Here is a 25465-nt window from a genome sequence, read left to right as displayed (position 1 = left end):
AAACATTCCGTTTCATGTCTGAGCTAAATATTTTTGTAATATTGTAGTACATAATGTGAAAAAACAATTTTTTGAGAATAATTTTAGATATAAATTTAAACTTTTTGAATTTCTGATGTATGTTTTAAATTTAAACACGCTTATTTATTTCGCTATACAGTCCGTTACACGATATATTGCTAAAGGAAACTTGAAGTGAGAACTGTCAGTCACAAATAAACATTCCACACCGATTCAAATCGATAATTTGCTTAAGAGACTGAAAATGAAAGTTTTCAGGAAGACTTTTGATTTAGTTTGCTTAAAATGTTACAACTATGGGTAAAGCTAGCGGATTCAGTTGATATTTCAAAATTACTAAGTTCAAGATTCCAGAATTGTACATAAAATATTACCATAGTAGTGCTGCTACAGGGGACAAGATGCTAGGCAGAAAACAAAGTCTTAAAGGGGAACCAGTCCTCGCGGACTACGGTCCCGAAGAGTCCCTTAATGAAAGCGCTGACATAGAATGGGTAAACAAGGTAATCAAGTTTAAATTATTCTATGAATTTGCAAGTTTGCCATCAACACTTTCTCTTGCATTGCAAAGACCATTTTTTCATTTACTATTATTATTGTTTACAGCTATGGGTGAGAAGAATTTTAAGACTTTGTGCTCTAATGAGTTTAGTATCTGTATCACTGAATACTCCTAAGTCATTTGAAAAATATCCTTCCCTTCAAACAATTACATTTGCTGTAGACTGCTCTGTGACTCTATTTTTCACTGCAGAAATGATTGCCAAAATGCACATTAGAGGAATACTTAAGGTAATTTTTTTTAAACATAACATTATCAAACATAACGTTACCTGCTTCTGGCTGTGATTTATTTTAATCACACTAAGTTGTATTCATTTAGCTCCAAACCACTTTCGACCATGGGTTAATTCAAAATATCCCTCTTAATTATTCCATCAATCAGTTTAAGAATTACCTAATGTCCAGAAGTGATTTGAAGTTACCTAAATACACACTATGTATGTATATCTTTATTTCTACTTCTGCTTCATATTTCGTGGTGGTATTATTTCATTAGATTGAGACATTTTTTATTAGGTACATGAATGAAATATTATATGGTTATCATGTTTGGTATGTGAGTGTGAGAATGTAGAAGACAGATTGGTAACTAAACTTATTGTTTATTTGTTGTTTCTTGTAATTTCCAGGGAGATGTAGCCTATTTGAAAGATCACTGGTGCCAGTTTGATGCATCTATGGTATTTTTCTTATGGGTATCAGTTTTGCTGCAAATGTTTGAGTTGACATTGATTGTGCCAAGATACAGCTACCTCAGCATTTTGAGGGCACCCAGGCCTTTAATCATGATAAGATTTCTGAGAGTATTCTTGAAATTTTCTATGCCAAAATCAAGAATTAATCAGATATTTAAGTAAGTAATCCTCTATGATTTATCAATAAAATTAAATAGGTACTTAGTTATATCTGTGCCCTTGTATTTGTTATGAGTAATGCTAAAATTTTAAGTATACTTAAATTTACCTGTGTACATCTAGTACCCAAACCTTTTGGATAAAGTCTGAAAATTAAATTAACTTTAATTTGTATTCTGCGTTTACCCATATACATCTAAGTCTACCCAACACTGGCTGGGTAATGTCAGAAGTGAGGATGCAATACCTAGCCTTACCTGTAACATATGTATATTACAAATATGTGGCTGTTATAGCATATATATGAGCTTTGATGCTTCTGTATTTCTTGTATTACCTACAATTACCTGACACCACAGACAAGCTAAATAGTAATTTTGTGGAGTTTATGCACAACATGTAATTAGAACTTTTTGTTTTATGAATAACAAAAATAAATTATAGAATACCATTTGCACAAATAATACTCAAAAGAACTATAGAAATACAAAACAGTCTAATGAGAATATTGTCAGGTGACAACAAAAACTAATTAATTAAAAAAAAATATTTAAGAAAAATCAAAGCTTGTTTTGGTACTACTATGGTTCACTGTGGCTCTAAATACGTGGTAGTAATTAGTGAGTTGTCATCTGATGATATAGGGCACTTCTGTAACTCTGTATTTTTGTCTTGCAGGAGATCAAGCCAGCAAATTTATAATGTGACATTGTTCTTCCTTTTCTTCATGTCACTGTACAGTTTGCTGGGGGTGCAATTCTTTGGAGAACTCACCCATCATTGTGTCAGAAACACAACTAGTCCTAAGTAAGATAATTTTAACCACATTATCAAAGCACTTAGAAATATTTTAGATGTATATTTTGCATTTCAACATCAACTTCAACATTTATTCGGAAAATAGGCCACAAGGGCACTTTTACACGTGAACATGGAATTTACATACAAGCAAAAACAAGCACATCAACAATTATAAAATACAATGCATTGAAAACAAGAGCTTGACCTGAGATTTACAAGAGCTTGACCCTCATTTTTTGACAGGATCTCCACTTTATCATCTCTATATTATGTATACAATGCCATGCATTTTTTTAAAGATTTCTACAGGTATTTCAAAGTGACTTAGTCCTTGAGAGATGGTTTTAATCCATTAAATATCCTAAGCCCAAGCAAAATACAGTCAAATATTTAAACCACGTCACCGACTTGTATGATCTTATTAATGCTTGTAATGTTGACCCCATGATTATTACAACAAGGTAGAAAATCAAATGTATACAAACCATATCCCAAGCACAAAATAAAGATAATATCATTGTAGTTATTCTATGAACAACTACAATCCTAAAACACATATATACACATATATAGAAAACATAATTATGTTCACTATTATTTATATTTCATTTGTACCCTTTATACCATACTACACAGCATTTCAAAAATATTAATAAATATCTTAACTTTCAGTGATATAACAATTAACTCTCTGGCCATTCCTGACACATTTTGTTCACCTGATCCTGACTCTGGCTACCAGTGTCCTAAAGGAATGAAGTGTATGAAACTCAACCTGTCCAAATACATCCAGGGGTTTCAAGGATTTGAGGAATTTGGTGAGCATGTGTATTGTATACTTGGTTGTCTTTTGATCCAGAAATAGTTTTTATATCATTTTAAACCTTATTCTTGTAATCATAAAGTCTGTTTTCCAAGAATCATAGTAGACTTCTATCAGGAAGTGTGTTATAAATAAGTATAGGTTTTAATTTTTAAGTGTTAAGATAGACCAATTTCCTCGCAATGTGAGAGCCTAGTCCTAAACTTTGAGATTAATTGTTTACAATATTTTTTCGTTTCAGTGACAAGTTTGTTTACGGTGTACCAGGCATCTTCTCAGGAGGGATGGGTATTTATTATGTACCGAGCCATTGACTCATTGCCAACATGGAGGTCTGCTCTTTATTTTAGGTAAGGCCTCATTTTTCAACACTAAAGATCTTTTTTACTGGAGTGTTAGCGGTCGTGCTTAAAAATAATAGGCAAAGCGATTTCATTGATTCATTGCAACTCTTGCAAGGGACATATTGTCAGAATAATTATTTCTCAGTTGCATGACAGTGGAGTGTGCAAATTCTACTCTGGTATCATTTAACCTATTGACCACGGAAGACGTCAAATGACGCGCGTGGCCAAAATCAACCTTCGTGCATTCCGACAAGGCTCACGATGACGCGCGCACGCGATAGGCGTGGCGTTCAAAGGGAGAATCTGCATTAATACTTCATTATTGTTATTTTCCAGCACCATGATCTTCTTTTTAGCCTGGCTAGTGAAGAATGTCTTCATAGCCGTGATTACTGAAACATTCAATGAGATAAGAGTTCAGTTCCAGCAAATGTGGGGGGTAAGGAACCCAATAACGAAAGGAAGCACCACACAGTTCTTCACTGGGGATGATAACTGCTGGAAACTGGTCACTATTGATGAAAATAAACATTCAGGTAATGTACTATACTCTCAACTTTTTGTTGTTTTTATAATGGGGTCCCCTGGGTCACTAATGGAAAGTATTTTACTAATTACTAGATATCGTAATCAATAAAATTGTAACAATTAATAGCCAATTATTTCATAGACTGGTAATTTTATCGACATTTTTAAAAGATTAAAAGTTGTTACACGAAATGTATTATCATTCATTTCGTGTCGTATCCTAATTATATATTTATTTATTATTTATATTTATTATTCATTTAATATACAGTGTCCACTACAGTAATTACTGTTTAAAATTTTAGGTACTGCCCCGGAAATTTTCCACAAAATGTTAAGGTCAGCGTACTTTCGGCTACTAGTCATGGGCGTCGTGCTAGCTAATGGCATTATAACGGCTACTATGAATTTCAAACACGATGGCAATCCAAGAGAATTTTTCTACGAGAAATACTACTATATTGAGGTAAAGTAATAAAACGTATCAAATTTTTTACAATATTACTTTTGTTCATTGTTAAAAGCAATATGCTAATGCATTTTTTTATATTCCAGATTGCGTTTACTATATTCTTGGATTTAGAGGCCCTGATTAAAATATGGTGCCTGGGTTGGAAAGGCTATTTTAAACATTCTGTCCACAAATTTGAACTGCTATTGGCTATAGGAACGACAATTCACATAATACCCCAGCTCTACATGTCAGGCTTTACATACTTTCAGGTAAAAAAGTGGATTTTTAATCAGTTTCTTTTTCATTGCTTACTAAATTATATTATTAACCTAGATAAATTTGGTACATAATGTTTTCCTATTTTATTTTTAATCCATGGTGTTGTCCCCTGGGTCACTCTCGAAAAGTATAACCTGTTAAGGGTAGGGTTATTTAATTCAACGTAGTCTACTGCCCTGGAATACAATTATAGCGAACGTTATCACGCAAAATATTTTTAGAGACGATATTAGAGTTTTTTTGGGTGATGGCACAGAAAAATTAAAGAAAATGTAATTAACCCGTATACTTTATTTTCAGGTTCTACGAATCGTAAGATTAATCAAAGCGTCGCCATTATTGGAAGGATTTGTGTACAAGATATTTGGTCCTGGAAAAAAATTAGGAAGTCTCATAATTTTTACAATGTGTTTGTTAATTATTAGTTCTTCAATCTCAATGCAGTTGTTCTGTTTCTTGTGTGAATTTACAAAGTTTGAGGCCTTTCCCGAGGTAAGCACACATTGATAACCTCTGAATGAATGAAAGTACGTATAATACAGACAATACGCTTGTGTTGCGGGCCCTACGCTACGCATTACTCGCATTAGATAAAAATACGCAACATAGAGAGGAAGATCCGTGCTACATAGGGTGCGGTGTGGTGTGGCCATAATTCTTGAAATTAATGCTGGATTAAACTTTTTATGTTTCAGGCTTTTATGTCTATGTTCCAAATATTGACTCAAGAAGCGTGGGTAGAAGTAATGGATGAAACCATGGTTCGGACAAGTCAGACGTTGACTCCATTGGTGGCTATATACTTCATTTTATACCATCTATTCGTCACACTGGTAAGAATTATTTTCATTGAAATGAATTAACTATTTATTTTTGTTATTTTGTCCCGTCAGCCAGGGGACAAAAGCAGCACAGTTTGTTAGATCAAATGTTATACTACCTACGTTCTACTAACGTACTTAGGCCCATCATGGAAGGGCTTATAAAGCCACTACTTTCCACAAACAATTTGTTTTGAAATACCATAAAACCTAGAATATAAAAAAATGCGGTTCACCCTTTTACAATATACTCAAAAAATACCTAATGAACCTAATCTGTATTCCAGATCGTGCTTTCGCTTTTCGTAGCGGTAATCTTGGACAATTTGGAGTTAGACGAAGATATAAAGAAATTGAAACAGCTGAGATATCGTCAACAGAGTGCAGAGATAAAAGAGAGCTTGCCATTTCGTTTAAGAATCTTTGAGAAATTTCCCGACAGCCCGCAAATGACCAAGCTTCATAAAGTACCTGGAGACTTCAATTTGCCAAAGGTTATTTTATAATTTTCATTGTCATTGTTTTCTTATTATGGCGCTGTAAAACAGTGGAACATTAGTACTGTGATTAGAATCGCGTAATGTAATTTTTAAGTACACTACTCAATTTAAGTTTACTCATCAATTCACATAAAAAGCCACTATATGTTTCGCTCCATGGCGATGAACTTTATCTAGAGCCATTCGCGTTGGCTAACTGATAACTATTTTTATCCGTTATACCTAATAAGAACTTTTTAAAATATATTGTAACAAATACAATATAATGCCTATTTTGTATGGTGTGATATTTTAGGATGCGATATTTAGTAGGTATTGGACGTAAATCAAGGTAAATTAATAGTTCCTGCTTAGTGCTTATATTGTTTGCGTAAAACATTCGATAAATGTAAACAAGTATTTTTTTTAACCCGGTATTATCAGGTCCGTGAGTCGTTCATGCGCCAGTTCGTATGCGAAGAGCTCGAGGAAGAAGCCACGGGAGCGCCGGTGAAGCCGCGCGCGCCGAACGGCGACGAGTCGCGCCGCGCGTACGTCGGCGCCGACAAGATCTCCTTCCCGTACCGCAAGCGGTGCTTGGTTAAGACGCTGGTGGTGGCGCCGCCGTCGCAGCGACCCAGCTCGGCTCTGAGGCGGCACGTTGTCGCTTCTATTATAGAGTAAGTGCAGAATACGTTACTATCCGATCAAAGTATCTATGCACCTCGTTAGAAGCGACGTCGCGCCTACTTCCCCGTTCACCTCTCCGCGCTCGCATATCGCACCTAGAGCGCCGATATGACGTCATGAGGCGGGGTGCACAGATATTGTGCACAGTAATGTAAATTCAATGTTTGTTGCCACGGTATAATCGCCCGGGGTGACTTTTGAAAAGTTTAGATTTAAAGCAAAAAAATAAGGTTATCGATCCATTTCCATAAACCAACAGAGTTTTTATCTTATGCTAATTTACACAATAGTATGGCCAATTACAGTTTTTCCTGTGTAACTTGTATTGTATACAAAACACCAAACGGACTATTATCTACGGAGTTATAGTCGGTATTTATGTTTTAGAGGAGTGTGCTGCTTACTTTTATTATTTAATATTTTGTCACATTTTTTTGTATGTAATTATTTGTTATTGATTTTTGATTCTTCATTCGTTTAATATTTTATGCATTTTTTTTCTTTAAAATCTATTCATAAAAGCATATATTCGTTTCTTTTATTTATTTATTTTCAGGTACTATTGATTTTGTTCGTGTCCACGTCGTTGTAAAGGTTTTTTTTTCTTTTCTATATTGGTTTCGATGCTAAATCTTATACCTTTAAACGAGCAATTCTTGTATATATATATTTCTGTGATCTCGGAAACGGCTCTAACGATTTCGCTGAAATTTGGTATATGTGGGTTTTTAGGGGTATACAATCTATCTAAATTAGTCTTATGTTTGGGAAAACGCGTGTTTTCGAGTGTTCATGCGTTTTTCTTTCGACGCAGAATATGGTCGCTAATTTCGTGTTTCCGGTCACTGTCCGTCTGGTCCAGTGGGTTAAGACGCGGACTGCTAAACGAGTGTTACGGGTTCGAATCTCGCCCGGTGACTAACTTTTGTTTTTTTTTTATATGTTCAAGTTTATATATAATTTTTTAATTTTTATTGTTTTACACAAGTTTAATTCAGTAAAAAAAATGACCTATGTAATAAGAGAAATCGACAATAGATGGCGTAACTCTCTGAGAAGTGCTGTAAGGTTAAAATCGATTGTAAATAATAATAATTGTCAGTTCACATTTTACTTTTTAAGTTTATGTAGATTATCACCACCATATTACAATAAATAGTTATAACCGAGCAAAGCTCGGTCGCCCAGGTACTGAGTAATTTATATGAATAATACTGCCCTATTTCATTGCAGAGATTCGAACAATCACCGCATGGTTCTAGGAGATTCCGCTATGTTGGCGACGGGAGGCAAATCGGGATTAAAGTCACAGGGAACCATTTCTAGTGCGAAACAGTTGCGGGTGGATCAAAAGAAGTAAGTCTATAACCGTTTTTAGCTATTTATTCTATAACTTTTATTTCGCCATAGTTTCTAAAATACTATGCCTACTGAATGGAAACGCGAATCAACAGAGATTGACATGCAAAGCTAATCTTTTGAATAATTCAATAATTTACGCCAATAACGCTATTACACTTATTTCGCGCTGCAATGCCTCGAGCCCAGAACCTAGGACATGCAGTACCGGTTCCGGTATCAAGAATTTCATTGCCCGGTTCTGGGCATAGTCGGTACCGGGATTCCCGTTTCTTCCCGGTTCTTAGAGCATCTTATAACTACTTTTAAGAAATTGTTTAAGTAAGTGCCCCTTATAACGAAATTAAGAAAATTCCTTATTATCTTATGAATCAATTTCCAGATTCGGGTCCCGATCCATAAGGCGGTCTGTGCGCAGCGGCTCCATCAAGCTAAAGCAGACGTACGAGCACTTGCTCGAGAACGGTGACATAGGCGCCGCGTCCCGCGTCGTGCCGTCCTCACGGGCACGACCTCCGTACCTCGACATACGCCTGCTGCAGGCCAAGCGACAGCAGGCCGAGATGAGAAGGTAGGGCCTCTTCATGCCTAGTGCTACCGTTGATATGGCGCTCTTATGACGGCGTTGTCTAAGTTTATTGTTTATTTATTAAGTTTAAAATTATACCTTAACAGCTAAAGCCACAGCGGCACAAATTGGGAGACAGTAATACTTATACATTGAGTACAAAAGTATCTACATAATCACATTATATAATACTACTTACAGGCATCTCTCGCTCTATCATTCTCTTACACTCAGTCATCAGTCGTTCGATTGCACTCAAAAACAAGTCACACTGTGGGTGTGTCTCGAGCACGGAATTGAGTAGAGCGTGCTGTGCGTGGGCGCGCCGCGTTCAAAGTACTATTTATAGGGCCCATGCGCGTCGGAGGGTCTGCCATCTTGTGGCTTGAATCGGAACCATAAACATGTACATTTACACGTCACGTGTTTTCTTGTGCATAGTAGGTTCTGCCATCTTGTGGGCTACATCGGAACAATAAACATTTACGCCTCGCGCCAAAAATCTGACGGCTCCTGTGCTGCCTCCTACAGTTCATGCACGCTCCCTATGGGACAGTTAGTTTCAAGTAAAGAATTATTGAGCTTGACAGATGTAGATGACGCTGTACGGCGCCATATGTTTTGTGATAACTGGATTGTGAAACGTCAACTTTCGATAGATAGAGTTACTGCATAATACATGAAGCCGTAGAGAACCATCTACATCAGGTGCAAAATTTGAAGCACGAATTTTTTTAGGCTTAACGGCTTTTCTGCAATTAAAAACACTTTGGTCGCTGTAGTTGTAGTTTCTGCAATAAAACAAACGCACTTATTCGTACGAAACATGCTTTTATTCTCAGGAATCAGCGAGAAGAAGATCTTCGTGAAAACCATCCTTTGTTTGACACGCCGCTGTTAATAGTGCCGAGAGAGTCGCGCTTCAGAAAAATCTGCCGCGCCATCGTGGACGCGCGGTACGATGCTCGCCTGCGCGACCCCGTCACTGGGAACGAGAGGAAGGTGCACTACAAGAGTTTTCAGTAAGACATTTTTTATATTACTGAAACAGATGTCATATTATAGACGTGTAACCAGGACGTCCAGTACCGGAGGCCGAACCAAACCGGCATCCATCTGCATTTAGAACTGACGCCACTACCACTTAGTGCCAGTTGCACCATCCGTACTTGACACTTGACAGACTGATCAACGTCACGAGGGGCGCCGCGGCGGTTTTACTATGAAACTTCTCATACAATAAGTTTGGTGCAACCGGCCCTTAGGGTACGTGGTCAGACTCAGGAGTCGGGTCACGCTTGAAAAGGAAGGCGTGAAGATGTGCAGACATATTTAACTTTGATATTAAGTACTTATAAACTGAATTAGATGTCATATGCATTTGATTATACTGTTAACTTTGTTTGTTCACAATGAAAATTATTGAATGTTATATTTCAGTAACTTCCTGGGATTAGTGACTTATTTAGACTGGGTGATGATCATGGTCACTACTCTGTCATGCTTTTCTATGATGTTCGAAACACCTACCTACAGGGTTATGGAAAATTTCGTTCTACAGGTAAGGGTTGAAAAAATTGTTAACCAACCGTATAATTAGTTTAGGGTCGTTTCATTATTAACTTTTTTATTTTCAGATTGCGGAATACGGATTCGTAGTATTCATGAGTTTCGAGTTGGCACTAAAAATCTTAGCCGACGGCTTATTCTTTACTCCGAAAGCGTATCTCAAAGATGCGGCAGCAGTTCTGGATGTTTTCATTTACATTGTAAGTTATAAATATTAAATTAATCCTTTTTGTATATCCTAGATACTAAAATGACACTACGATTGCCCCACTTTGTCCGACTGATCCGTCATTTTACAAAATTGGTACAAAAGCAGAATGATTGAGTTGACCAATCAAACTGTAATTTTAGCATCTGGGTACAAAGTCTACCCAATTCCCAAAGTCTATGCAGTTAGATTGGTCAACCCAACTGAATTGCAATTTTAGTGTCCGAGTATAAAGTCTGTGTATGACATGTATGATGTATGTTCAATTACTTTGCCACTTTAAACTCAAGGGCCTCTTGCAAAATCCCACTAACCCGGGATTAACTGGTTAAACCAGGAGTTACCATGGTTACCAGTACAATTTGACACTGGGTTAACGGTTTAACTGGTTGACCCCGGGCTCAACGAGTTAAACCCACTGGATGGTGCAAGTAGCGCTTAGGGCCTGTTTCGCAGTGTCCAAGTAAAGTATTGGATATCTAATTAACAAACAAATTAACTGTCAGATAAAACTTCATCCAAAACTAAGCACTATCTACCAGTTAAGCTAATTTTATGATTGTGAAACGTCAAAAACGACTTTATTTGTCAGATAAGTGCCAAGTAGCTTATTCAGGACTTTACTTGGACATTGTGAAACAGGCCCTTAGAGGAATAAAATAGTCTGGTGAGATAAAAAAATGCGTATGAACAAATGGTCAGTTAACAGTGTGGATGTTGCAGGTGTCCCTGACGTTCCTGTGCTGGATGCCGCGGCGCGTGCCGCCGGGCTCGGCGGCGCAGATGCTGATGATCCTGCGCTGCGTGCGGCCCCTGCGGATCTTCACGCTCGTGCCGCACATGAGGAAAGTCGTCTACGAGCTGTGCCGCGGCTTCAAGGAGATACTGCTGGTACGGCTGGTTCAAAACTAACTCCAGCCCACGCTTCCGTTGACGTAGAATGATGATTTCCGTAATAAAAACTATCCTATGTTAGGATACAATCTCAGGATGCAATCTATCTTCATGCATTTAAAATATTATTAGGGATACGGACTTTATTGCTGCCTGCCAAGGACCGTCATAGGGCGCTGAAATCAACCAAAACAGGGACCCAGTTTTGAGGGTTGGGCGGCATTCGCTAGCGACGGTACACAGTTTGATCTCGCACTAACTAAAAATACTGAAAACGGCACTGACTGTTGATACTTTTAGTGATGTCTCCTGGGTAATTATTATTATTTTATTAAAAAGGAATCATTTTTGAATTGTTTCATGCGTGTATTTTATTTTAATAGTTTTTAAATACGGCCTAAGATGTATGTTGCGATGTTTTACAGGTATCAACGCTTCTTATACTACTGATGTTTGTGTTTGCTAGTTACGGCGTACAACTATACGGAGGAAGGTAAACTTCCTGTTTAATATTAGTAAAATTGAACTTCAAGTTCCTAATAAATCAGTAGTTAATGTCACAATAATTTTCAATTGCGATAGGTTAGCGCGATGCAACGACCCCACAATTTTGGAACGAGAAAACTGTGTGGGAGTTTTTATGAGACGAGTGTTCGTTACTAAGATGAAGATCAGACCCGGGCCGAATGAGACGTTTCCATCTATGCTGGTGCCTAGAGTGTGGTAAGAATATGTATTTGTATTCATAGATGTAAAATGAATAGGTACTATTTTTTTATTTATTATTAAGATAGGATTTGAATCCATCTGAGCTAAACTTTTACCGACTTGGCAGCGACTGAGTGTGACAGCGCCACTATAAAGATCATGTTTTCATATGAATTTGATGTTAATGGTAGCGTTTTTTACATGTTTTATAAGTAAAATGTTAATTGTATATCTGTTTGTTATTTATTACAGGGCAAACCCGAAGCGGTTCAACTTTGATAACATTGGCGACGCATTGTTGACGTTATTTGAAGTTCTTTCATTTAAGGGGTGGCTGGACGTCCGCGACGTCTTGATAAAAGCACTTGGCCCTGTAAGTATATACTTATAAGTGACACTTAACGTGAGATTTATTGTTATAAAAGAACTAATTAAATATATTTAATAGTAGACTGTTTCAAAAGTGACCCAAGAGATTTCACGATGACAAACATCATGAAGTATCTTGAGTCACTTTTGAAACAAAAAATTCCGCGGCAATGTGGATTAAGACTTGGCTACTTAAAATAAGAAACTGTATTTGCTCTATTTATCTATGGCATACTGGAATGTTTATTGTCTTCTCATGTACTAGGTAGAATAAAAACAACAAAATTTTGATCATCCAAATTACACTGAATGATACATAGCTGCACTTATAATACACCTTGTGATTCGTGTGTTTATCAATCAAAGCAGTTTTTTGTCACTTACACCTTAATATATTATATCTAATACTGGTTAATAAATGAATTTGTTTGCAGATGCATGCTATATACATACACGTATACATTTTCCTGGGGTGCATGATTGGACTTACCCTGTTCGTTGGCGTCGTGATTGCGAACTATTCCGAAAACAAAGGCACCGCCCTGCTTACTGTTGATCAAAGGAGATGGTATGATCATACTTTAGTATTACATATATTTATTAGCGCGAACGTCTCATTGTGACGCTAAATGTTGTAAATAACGCATGACGGTCAGTTTACCTACCTTACCTATGTAACAAATATATAGATTGTGTAAAATATGATTGTAATGTCTCCGTGTATGGAAGGTGGAGGTAAGGAATTAAATCTCCATGTTCCAAAAAGTCTCATCAAAAATTAAAAACCTTAAATAGGTGGCGCTACAATACCTTCAATACTTGACAAAAAAATCAAATCATAGACAGCGCACTTCACTTTGTCAGTAACGCCTAGGTTCTTAGCTACTCTAGCGCTACTCTGGAGAGATTTGGAACTATTATTTATAGCTGACAGCTGGACACTTTTGCGACAGTTCTACCATAAGAGATTTCACTCCTTTTAAATCCACACTCCATATCTCCGTGCTTCGAATTTGATAGCTAATGTAATGGCGCTGTACGGCTCCGTTTATGACGCGGTATCTCTGGTGGTCATATCGAAAATCGACGTTTGACAATTCCGTTAACAAAAAATATGACACCGTGCAGCGTCATCTACTTCAACTAACACTTAGGAGAAAGGGTTTTTAGGGTTCCGTAGCCAAATGGCAAAAAACGGAACCCTTATGGATTCGTCATGTCTGTCTGTCTATCCGTCCGTATGTCACAGCCACTTTTTTCCGAACCTATGGACTATACTGTTGAAACTTGGTAAGTAGATGTATTCTGTGAACCGCATTAAGATTATAAGAACCGTATTACGATTTTCACACTAAAATAGAAAATAAACAATAAATTTTGGGGGTTCCCCATATTTAGAACTGAAACTCAAAAAAGTTTTTTTTTTCATCAAACCCATACGTGTGGGGTTATCTATGGATAGGTCTTCAAAAATGATATTGAGGTTTCTAATATCTTTTTTTTTTTAAACTGAATAGTTTGCGCGAGAGGCACTTCCAAAGTGGTAAAATGTGTGTCCCCCCCCCCCCCCCCCCCCCCCCCCCCTGTAACTTCTAAAATAACAGAATGATAAAACTAAAAAAATATATGATGTACATTACCATGCAAACTTCCACCGAAAATTGGTTGGAACGAGTTTTAGAAAGTAGTTTGTCATAAATGGTACGGAACCTTTCATGGGCGCGTCCAACTTTTTTAGACTTTCTATCTCTAATTTCCTAGACTTGCAATCAATAATCCTTTGGTATTGTCTTCGTGTGCACAGGTGTGACTTAAAGAAGAGGTTGAAAATTGCCCAGCCGTTGCATTTGCCGCCGCGGCCCGACGGGAGGAAAGTGCGTGCCTTCGCTTATGACGTAACCCAGCACATCATTTTCAAGAGGTTCATAGCAATAGTCGTGCTTATTAACAGCGGGCTGTTGGTTGTCACTGTAAGTATGGGTAGTGCGAATAATTTACCATTTAGATTACTGTGAAATGTAACGAAACATTACTTTTTTCCTATGGTCTACTAGTGAGGTTTAATCTTGAAGGGCGCGTTTGTGATACAAAGGCAGGCAGCAGCCACGTTTTTTTGTATCAAGTCTCAAGATATAACCGAGGGCTAATTTGTTTATAGGGGCAATTTTAAAGCTATATAAACTGCCCTTGGCGAAAATAGTAATTATTTCAATTAATTATTAACCGGTACATAACCCTGAAATGCCTTTGTATGGGACAATGAGGGAAGATCCGAAACTATTGAATATACAGGAAAACTATGTTAAAAACTATTACATATTATATCTTTTTATTAATGAATACTATCAACATTGGACGCGGTAGATAATTAATGACCCATAATTTAGACTGTACATACAAGAACTTTCATGCGATTTTGTTACATTGCGGTATTTGGTCGATCGAATGAATCTATAGTTAGCAATGTATCCAATATTGTATGCTAGTTCTTGAACCGTCTATATGCGGCATAAGACTATTTAAGTGTTCGGCTCAGACTCACTCATTGTAGATAGCACACGCATGTACACAACGAACTTCCACACATAGACTTTAATATACCGTATGAAAACTATAGTCTATTGTAGAAAAAAGCGGCTTTAAAAAATGTAGCCGCGAAGGGTTATAATATAATCCCATAGGATTTTTTTTATTTCGCGCCTTTTTCAACTGACCAAGTTGTTTGATCGGCTATAATTGCATGTTCCACTTCCAGTGGTCTCGCGACTCTTCATCGACGGAGCAGCTGGCGCTAGTATCGGCGCTGCTGACGCTCGTGTTCGTGGTGGAGGTGCTGCTGAAGACGGTGGCGTTCACGCCGCGCGGCTACTGGCAGAGCCGCCGCAACCGCTACGACTTGCTCGTCACCGTGGCCGGCTGCATCTGGGTGTTCATGCACTTCACGCTCAAGGTATTCTTCAGTATACTTGGAATTTATTAAGATGACCGAATGTTACCTACTTAAGAGCTTTTATTACTTAATTATGTTGCTTTTTCAGATTGTTTGCTGCTGCCTGCTGCAACTAAAGGAATAAAAAACTATAATCTGCTATGGTTCAATAATCTATTATATTTTAATGAAATACTTAATAACAATAATTTGGTCTGTTCATAATTGATTCCTTTCCCTACTACTACCAATTCCTTTGATATTTTGTTTCCTGTGTAACGGGAAAACAACACACAGTTTCCTGTGTAACGGGAAAACACATACAGTTGATTGGTTAAATATAACCTACTCTAAAGTAATCACGAAAATAATTATGTTTAAAATTTAAGTTGAAAGTAAACTTACAATTTTCACACATTGAATGTTAAAAATATTAAAAATAAAAAAGTGGCGGTGACATAATCGTACAGACAGACAGACGGACATGACGTATCTATAAGGGTTCGGTTTTTTGCCATATGGCTACGGAACCCTAAAAAGGGTCTCCTGGGTAACGGGAAAAAGTACTAAGAAATGCAGTTGATCGGTTAAATATAACTTAAACTAAAAGTAATCACGGTAAAATGGTTAATATTTAAAATTAAAGTTGAAAATAAAATTAATTTCATTACTTTCCAGAATGACTTATCGTACTTCGTGGGCTTCATGGTGGTGATCCTCCGTTTCTTCACGATCACCGGCAAGCACACGACGCTGAAGATGCTCATGCTGACGGTCGGCGTGAGCGTCTGCAAGAGCTTCTTCATCATCTTCGGCATGTTCCTGCTGGTGTTCTTCTACGCGCTGGCTGGGACCATCGTCTTCGGGAACGTTAAATATGGAGAGGGGATTGGGAGGTCAGTATGAATAAAGTAACTCGTATGCTCATAAATTTGCAATGCAATACATTGAAATGGCTTAATCATATTATTTTATTACATACCTAAAGTTTACAAGCATAAATAAAATTGATTGACAACATTCATGACAATTGCCTGGTTATAGTGGCTAACAGCTATAGGCTATTATGACCTAAATTAATTAGTATTTTATTTTTCAACCGAAATAGATGGCGCTGTACTGTTCCATCTAGTTTTTTGGTCACTGGATTGTCAAACTGGCTTGATAGCTAGAGTTACCGCAAAATGTACGAAGTAGTACTGCGCCATCTATGTCAATTATCAAATTCAAAGCAAAGCAAATTTACACTTTTACATATTAAACTTTAGGCTTATACAGTCAATCTTTGGTCTTTAATATGTGTTTGTTAACTCGCTCGTTTATTACAGACGCGCAAATTTCAACTCGCCGATCCACAGCGTTGCAATGTTGTTCCGCATAGTGACGGGCGAGGACTGGAACAAGATAATGCACGACTGCATGGTGGCGCCGCCGTACTGCACGCCCGCCGACAACTACTGGGAGACCGACTGCGGGAACTTTACCGCCTCGCTGGCTTACTTCTGCACCTTCTACGTCATCATCACGTACATCGTGCTCAATCTACTTGTCGGTATGTTACACTACGCACTTTTATTTAGTATGAAAGATTGTTTGAGTGGAGTAATTATTAATAATGCAGTTGTAGACAATTAGGTGTTCTTATTTAATCCTTTGGGTCCGAGTGTTTTACATTTGACCGCCAAAAAACTACCTTTAGAATTTAAATTTACTGCGGACGCGATCATATCCTCAAGACTCAAGGGATTAAAGTTTATGTTCAAATAATATATACGTTATAAGTACAATTTATTCTTCCAGCTATTATCATGGAGAACTTTTCATTATTCTATTCAAATGAAGAGGACGCTCTGTTGTCATACGCCGACATCAGGAATTTCCAGAACACCTGGAATATTGTCGACGTGCATCAAAAGGGCGTTATACCTGTAAGAAAGGTAAGTTAACTTAACATATTACCCATTGCTAAAATATGATCTATTATAGTCTTTAATTACCAGTGCAACCAAGTTCTTAATGAAGCCATATGTTATCTATGGCTCTTTCGTCTTTTCTATGAGAAGTATAGTGCCGAATTTACTATTTATCGTGTTTTATTTTAGGTGAAGTTCATTTTGCGCCTGTTGAAAGGTCGATTGGAATGCGACACGCACAAAGAACGGTTGTTATTCAAGTACATGTGTTACGAACTAGAACGACTTCATAATGGCGAAGATGTAACTTTCCATGATGTTATAAAGTAAGTAGGTTTCTTGGTTACAAGTTTTAAAATAAGAATCGCCGTCTTGTAAAAATTGTGATGTAATTATGTTGAAGGTCCTTAACGACGAACAGCACCTAACGTCGGAAACTCGCATCATCTCGAAAAATCGAGACGTAACTTTATTTATATGTCGTTAATTACCTTCACCCGTGTGTTTGAATTGATATCGTTGAGTTATGACTTACCCAACTACTCATAATTTATCATTCTAAGGCTCAGGGTCCTATAATTAAATTCGATGAATATTAAATCATTTTCAATAGGAATAGGCATTTGTTTTGTTCCGTTCAATTTTCAAACAAAACAAAATCAACTCTGTTTCTTACATTGTAGCTTCAAATTTTCTTTCTATAGTTGGGACTTAGGTTAAGTTTCCATTAGGTTAGTTAGATCATCTGCTGCTGCATGCCTTCTCCATAATTGTAATTTTTTTATTGAAATCAATATTGTGTATGTGTAATATGCCGTTTATCAATATTCTTTAATATAATTATCTTAAATAATGATGACAATGTTTACAGTATGCTCTCATACCGAACGGTGGACATTCGCAAATCGTTGCAAATGGAAGAGTTACTCGCCAGGGAGGAGTTCGAGTTCCTCATCGAGGAGGAGGTTGCGAAGCAGACCATCCGCACCTGGCTCGAGGGCTGTTTGAAGAAGATACGCGCTAACAGCAGTGTTAGTATTACTTTACCGTAAAACCACCCAACTATAGTCCAAAGCTCCCAACTATGGTCCACAAATAAACTAATTTTTTCTCGTTCAGGTGTGTATTTTACTATATTTTTGTAGTTCTAAGGCAAAGTATGTTTATAAATGGAAGGTAAAACTAGGAGTAAACCACAAGGAACATTGGTATAGATACTTAATTTCCTTTTGAACTTGTGGACCATAGTTGCAGTATTGGACTATAGTTGGGTAGTTTTACGGTACTTATTATTTGTACCTACTGTTGTTTTTCTCATATCTCGTGACCTATGTTTGCTAACTCAGGGCGCGAATACTAAAGTGATGTTTATTATGAACCTTTTAACGACCGTAGTTTGATATATAAGATATACAATATCCAGCTAATTTCGCCGCAGTCTGGTGAAATAAATAAGACAAAAAGTCGTGTATCTTCGTACCGACGGCGACACGAGCACGCTCGATGGAAAATTCTAAGCGGTTAAAAGGTTGAATTTTACTAATACGTATATATTTTGTTTGATATTGTATATTTGTACATTAGCTCATTTAAAACCATATATTATGTCTAATTTCGAGCCTCTTAAGGTAATAAATTCACTTTATTAAACATCACTTTAGTATTCGTACCCCGAGTATGCTCGTGACCCAAGAGACAAGAGTATTATTTAACCCTTTATAAGGCATAAAGGTGTCAGGAATTATGCAAAATTGAACCCTAACACTTTGAAATAAAGATCAAAATCAGGTCAGAAATATATTCCCTCTGCCTTATAAAGGCTTAAAACAAAACAGTAGTTGGCTTTGTTATTCAAATAAAAAAGCACACAATCTTGTCAAAGTAAATATTTTGATGGATTGGCCTTTAAAGTGACCCAGTAGGGCTATGATGGTCGGCTCTTTAACATTTTTCATACCTGTCACATTCTAACAAGTATGTAAGCGCGAAAGTGACGGGCATAGTGACAAGTGATAAGAATGGTACCATGCTGCCACAGCTGGAGACATGTCATTAATAAAGTTGAAGTCAGGTGAAAAGATTTCATCAACTACATTGTATATATTTTATGAATTACCTTTTACTTTTCTTTTTGATTACAGAAACAACAAACAAGTTTAATCGCTGGTTTAAGAAAAACTAATGAGCAAGTGGTCGATATGGCCGAGAAACTGGAGAAAGAGAAACAGGAAGCAGAAGCCCAGGTACTTTGTGTAGAATTTCTAATCTAATATCCTACTAACCAACATCTCAACAGTACTATCCAACCCAATATTTCATTCGTCCGCCGTACCTGTGCGAATTGTATTAAAGGTAACGTGATAGTTATAAATTTATTTCAATTAGCACATGAACATGCGGCAGATATGCTAAACGCAGCTAATCCGTGCTCTATCTTTAACACCTTGCCCTGAAATAATCGTGAAATATACGGTCAGATAATTAATAGAATCATACTTTGCGGAAATCCATGCTAATTAAAACAAGAAATATTACTTTGCTAATCCGCGAGAAAACAGGCGAAACACGTGTCGAGTTTTGTACTTTTGGTGGTGGGTTGTTATATTTATTTGCGTATTTATTTTTGCGGTGGGAGGGTGGGAACATTAATTGCATGTAAAATACGCAAGTAAGTATAACGGGTTAGCACTGATTGACTAACACGTTATTTTCTCGCGGATTAGCAATGTAATATTTCTTGTTTTAATATACGGTCAGTCTTGATTTGCACTCTTACACAGTTTTTTGATCCAGGAAACACTTTTGTGTGTAGTTGTGCACAGTTTTTTATACCTATTATTGTCTGTATTTGCAGCAGACCAGCGCCAACGCCGGTCGTACAGAAATCACAGAATCCACATCGCAACCAGCAATATCGAGTAAGGAATTAAACGTAGAACGTAACACTCCGGTTCGCGAGCGGGGTACCAATATATATATGCGCATAGCACTCTCTTGCTCACACACCTGAGCGGCGTGCGGATCCATATGTGTGATATTTTATGCGTAAATGCATAATTTTACTTATTGCATCATAATATTTCAATTTCAATGTTTATATTTCAGACATAACATCGTCCTTCGATTCACAACCTAAGAGATCCTCCACAAAGCAGCCCTTCAAAAGGCCCGGTCTACCATCCATCGCGATTTTACCCAGGTACGAACAAGGAAAGACGTAAGTCGTAAGTCATAACTACATTTAATAAAATAAATATTTAGAAACAATCTTACACAGACCGACCTAGACCCAAATTAAGCAAAGCTTGTACTATGGGTTAGTACCCATACATCCTAGCCTAGTGGCGACGATATATATACGTATATAGATAATTACGTACTTATATGCATAGAAAACACCCATGACTCGGGAACAAATATCTGTGTTCATCACACAAATAAATGCCCTTACCGGGATTCGAACCTGGGACCATCGGCTTCATAGGCAGGGTTTAACTCAAATATTTCCTTTATTGATACTCATATTCACATTTTTGTTTTAGAACTATTATATTATGTTACTTTTAATTAAGGCAATTAAATGTATTTTGAGTATACGAACGTTGAAGTGTCGTTTTTCTAAATGATTTAAGTAAAACATCTTTGTTATATAGGCCTGAAAGTCCTGAAAGTAAGAAGAGGTATTTACAACCGACCCTGAGTGACCCACATCCGGCTCTCAATAAAAAATCTCCACGTAAGTACAAGCAACCTTTCTAATGTATATATTAGTCATAGACATGCCAAATTTTGCTAGGCGAAAAAGGACTAAAACAGGTATACATTTTTTGTTGCGGACTTCGTTGACTAATGCGGTGGGAAAGATATAGAAAGGAAGATGATTTCTAGAATCTAAAAATAAGATAACGTACAAAGTACATGTGTGTGCATCTGTACATGTATAGGTACACGGTCGAACTCGAAGAATTTAAATAAAACGGGTTATTTCCACTAGCTACCACTACTGACAAAAATACGTAGATTAATATGTAGTGGGATTTTTTTAAGTCGACAGGTGAATTAATAATATAAAATATTTTCTCCTGATCGTCGCTATATTGTTAAACTGATTTGTGTAGAATTATTTCATATTTTTAACATATATGGATAAAATTACCATCACTGTAAAACAGTTATTCCAAAATGGCTTCAGGCAAAAAATTATCATGAGACGGAGCGACTACTCCAACTGTAAAGAGTGTATTCCCAAGCGCACGCACGCTTACACACACACACACACACACACACACACACACACATGAACACACTCCTATCCTAAACATTAAAAATATATGTAATAAATATATATAAATACCTATGAAAAAAATAATAATAATAAGATTTTCTGTAATTTTGTAATAGAATGTAACTACAAGTAATTACGGTTGTGGAAGAGCGGGACGTCGACACAGGCTCTGTAAGCCTAAAGAGAGGCCCCAGCAAATGCTTACTATATGTCTGTAAATAGATAATAAAGATATTTTTCATTTTTTTTTTTCATATTTGTACCTATAAACTTATTCAAAACCGTTTGTTAGAGCAGTTAACCGAATCGGCTGTCAATGGAAGCGATAACCCACACTATATTTATGTAGGTATTTTTGACAGTATTAAACATTAAAATATTTTGGTGGTAAAACTGAGAATAAAAATTTCCACTAGTTACCACCAACTCACTTTGGTGAATTTTGGACCACCAAGTTGTTACCGCTGGTAAAAGGTGGGATTTCTTTTCTCAGCCACCAAAATTTTATTAGTTTACTACTAATGAAAACAGTATTAATAGTATAATATAAATATAGTGCTTTAATACTGCACGGCACTGAAGCAGACCGTCAGGTACTATACGGACCGACGAACGGCGATTTATGCGTGCTTCCTAGACCTATCCAAGGCATTTGACCAGTTCATTGTGACATTCTGTGGCAAAAGCTGGATGAGCTAAAAATGCCAGTTGATGTGTAAGGTATGTTTAAATACTGGTACCATAACCAGGTCAATGTCGTGAGATGGTCGGACGCATATTCGCAACCGTACGGCCTCGAATGTGGCGTGAGGCAGGGCGGGCTGACCTCGCCTAAACTGTTTAACTTGTACATAAACGCCTTTATAGATGGAGTGTGCGTCAACAATTTAAGCTACGCCGACGACATGGTGCTGCTCAGCGCCTCGGCGTGTGGGCTCGCCAAACTTATCTCTATTTGTGAACGATACGCAGGAGCCATGGGTTGGTCTACAACGTCAGCAAGAGCGAATGCGTTATTTTTAAGGTCAAGGGTAAATGCCCGCCAGTGTTCCCACCTGTTAGATTTAGATTAAATGGTTAACCGCTAAATATCGTTGATCAATTTAAATATTTAGGACCTTTAAAACGATGCGGATATTGAGCGCGAGCGCAGAGCGTTGTCCGTCAGAGCGAATATGATAGCCCGCAGGTTTGCTCATTGCTCAAAAGAAGTTAAAGTCCGTTTATTCAGAGCCTACTGTACTAGTGTTTACACAAGCAGCCTGTAGGCAGACTATACGTATAAACGGTACAATGCTCTGCGCGTTCAATATAACAACGCGTACAGGGTGCTGATGGGGTTGTCTAGATTCTGTAGCGCGTCAGGGATGTTCGCGGAAGCGCGGGTAGAATTCTTTTACACCACGATGCGCAAGCGAGCCACATCCCTGGTGCGCAGAGTACGGGCCAGCTCCAACAGCATCCTGACCATGCTTGTGGACAGGGTTGATGGCCTATATTTAAACTGCTGTATGACTCATGTGCGCAGGAATAAATAGGTACTCTAGGCGGATTATCTTGAATCCGCTTATTTATTTATTTATAAAAAGCACAAGTATAGTATATAGTTTGCTATAATTAAATACATATGTATATACTAACATTAGCGTTAAGATAAAAATTGTCACTAACACAAAATGATCCAAGTTGGTCGTGAATAAATAATTTATTTACTATTATTTTTAAAATAAATAATTATGTGACGATTAGTGTATGAGTAAACTGCCTTAAGAGTGATCAAAGATCATAAATAGTCGTTTATTGACTGCTTTGTTTGTTCGTTAACACAATACAACGCCACACTACGCAGTGCGCCGTAAGCGCTATTGACAAAAGGTCCCTTTTCACAGAAAATTAATTCAATTTATGGTTAAAGTTCATCCAATTTTTTCAACTCTCAACATCAGTTAATTTCTCCTTAACTATTTGTGACCGTGGCCGGCAAAACGTCTTACTTTGTCGCTTGCCTTAAGGATGCCTTGACAGGTTATTCGTATAAAGATACAAGCAAATCTCGTCCGTATGGCAAGTGACAAAGTGGGACGTTTAGCGGCCGCTGTCACATTTTAGTTTTGGCACTTACATTGGTAAAACTGTTTTAATAGTTTTGATCACTTTTAATGGCACTTTTGCGTAAAACGTCGTCGGTCCGTCAGTGTACAACAGACTACCGGACGAAATAAAAAAGGATGCAGCTTCTGCGGTGGCCTATAAGATAAAATTGCGCAAGTGGCTTCTTAGCCATACATTCTATTCCATAGACGAGTTCTTCGAGCTCCCTAACATATAAATATTATCACCTAGTCACCTTATAAAACATAAATACTTAAATTATATTAAACCTATTAAAATGAGTTAAATGTGTAATAATTAAATTGAATATGTACCTAATCATGAAATTATTTGTACTTGTATTAAGGCAGTTTACTGAAACACTAATCGACTTGTAATTATTTATTAAATCACTATTTATTGATACTATACTATTTCTACTGTTTTCATTAGTATTGAACTCAAACAAAATTATAGTGGTGACTACTGGGATAAAAAAAATCTGATGACGACTGTACATAGATCCAATGTGTATCAAATAGTTGTGTTTCTCCCCCAGCCGCATCCGCAGCCGCAGCCGCAGTGAAGAGCAGCACGCGGCCCGCGCACAACAGCCCCGCGCCGCGCGCCGAGCAGCCGGCGCTCAGCGACGTGCACTCCTGGTGGGGCGCGCAGCTCGCGCGGCACGCGCTGCAGGACCGAGACTAGCTGCCGACACATCCGCAGTGAAGAGCAGCCGGCGCTCAGCGACGTGCACTCCTGGTGGGGCGCGCAGCTCGCGCGGCACGCGCTGCAGGACCGAGACTAGCTGCCGACACATCCGCAGTGAAGAGCAGCCGGCGCTCAGCGACGTGCACTCCTGGTGGGGCGCGCAGCTCGCGCGGCACGCGCTGCAGGACCGAGACTAGCTGCCGACACATCCGCAGTGAAGAGCAGCCGGCGCTCAGCGACGTGCACTCCTGGTGGGGCGCGCAGCTCGCGCGGCACGCGCTGCAGGACCGAGACTAGCTGCCGACACATCCGCAGTGAAGAGCAGCCGGCGCTCAGCGACGTGCACTCCTGGTGGGGCGCGCAGCTCGCGCGGCACGCGCTGCAGGACCGAGACTAGCTGCCGACACATCCGCAGTGAAGAGCAGCCGGCGCTCAGCGACGTGCACTCCTGGTGGGGCGCGCAGCTCGCGCGGCACGCGCTGCAGGACCGAGACTAGCTGCCGACACATCCGCAGTGAAGAGCAGCCGGCGCTCAGCGACGTGCACTCCTGGTGGGGCGCGCAGCTCGCGCGGCACGCGCTGCAGGACCGAGACTAGCTGCCGACACATCCGCAGTGAAGAGCAGCCGGCGCTCAGCGACGTGCACTCCTGGTGGGGCGCGCAGCTCGCGCGGCACGCGCTGCAGGACCGAGACTAGCTGCCGACACATCCGCAGTGAAGAGCAGCCGGCGCTCAGCGACGTGCACTCCTGGTGGGGCGCGCAGCTCGCGCGGCACGCGCTGCAGGACCGAGACTAGCTGCCGACACATCCGCAGTGAAGAGCAGCCGGCGCTCAGCGACGTGCACTCCTGGTGGGGCGCGCAGCTCGCGCGGCACGCGCTGCAGGACCGAGACTAGCTGCCGACACATCCGCAGTGAAGAGCAGCCGGCGCTCAGCGACGTGCACTCCTGGTGGGGCGCGCAGCTCGCGCGGCACGCGCTGCAGGACCGAGACTAGCTGCCGACACATCCGCAGTGAAGAGCAGCCGGCGCTCAGCGACGTGCACTCCTGGTGGGGCGCGCAGCTCGCGCGGCACGCGCTGCAGGACCGAGACTAGCTGCCGACACATCCGCAGTGAAGAGCAGCCGGCGCTCAGCGACGTGCACTCCTGGTGGGGCGCGCAGCTCGCGCGGCACGCGCTGCAGGACCGAGACTAGCTG

The 25465-nt window shown here is 39.0% G+C and overlaps 1 protein-coding gene across 2 annotated transcripts; it reads left to right on the top strand.

Annotated features, from left to right (window-relative positions):
• The first annotated feature begins 40 nt into the window (after nt 1–40).
• Nucleotides 41–24384, top strand: LOC133517919 (sodium leak channel NALCN). 2 transcript variants are annotated; one of them, XM_061851401.1, is made up of 35 exons: nt 41–524; nt 628–813; nt 1215–1438; nt 2118–2246; nt 2913–3058; nt 3305–3413; nt 3747–3946; nt 4244–4404; nt 4494–4661; nt 4972–5163; nt 5367–5504; nt 5780–5986; nt 6416–6651; nt 7895–8017; nt 8403–8591; nt 9431–9610; nt 10029–10149; nt 10226–10357; nt 11089–11256; nt 11685–11752; nt 11842–11982; nt 12220–12340; nt 12771–12904; nt 14141–14306; nt 15092–15286; nt 15944–16161; nt 16594–16817; nt 17066–17202; nt 17368–17504; nt 18050–18209; nt 19320–19421; nt 20036–20096; nt 20284–20377; nt 20832–20914; nt 24114–24384. In XM_061851401.1, exons 1-35 carry the CDS (start codon nt 423–425, stop codon nt 24260–24262), a joined length of 5301 nt encoding a protein of 1766 aa, XP_061707385.1. In that variant the 5' UTR covers nt 41–422; the 3' UTR covers nt 24263–24384. The 2 variants fall into 2 exon arrangements, with proteins under 2 accessions (XP_061707385.1, XP_061707384.1); XM_061851400.1 differs by having other exon boundaries at nt 44–524; nt 20033–20096; nt 24114–24383.
• The last annotated feature ends 1081 nt before the right edge of the window (nt 24385–25465 follow it).

Source organism: Cydia pomonella, chromosome 5, assembly GCF_033807575.1.
Source record: "Cydia pomonella isolate Wapato2018A chromosome 5, ilCydPomo1, whole genome shotgun sequence".
Lineage (NCBI taxonomy): Eukaryota > Metazoa > Arthropoda > Insecta > Lepidoptera > Tortricidae > Cydia > Cydia pomonella.
This window is presented reverse-complemented; position numbering and strand designations above follow the sequence as displayed.

Excerpts from the sequence above, each read along its gene's own strand:
- LOC133517919 (XM_061851400.1), top strand. The coding sequence starts at position 423 with ATGCTAGGCAGAAAACAAAGTCTTAAAGGGGAACCAGTCCTCGCGGAC. Across the intron at positions 3,059-3,304 it reads TCAAGGATTTGAGGAATTTG|TGACAAGTTTGTTTACGGTG; the intron begins GTGAGCATGTGT and ends TTTTCGTTTCAG. Across the intron at positions 5,987-6,415 it reads GAGACTTCAATTTGCCAAAG|GTCCGTGAGTCGTTCATGCG; the intron begins GTTATTTTATAA and ends CGGTATTATCAG.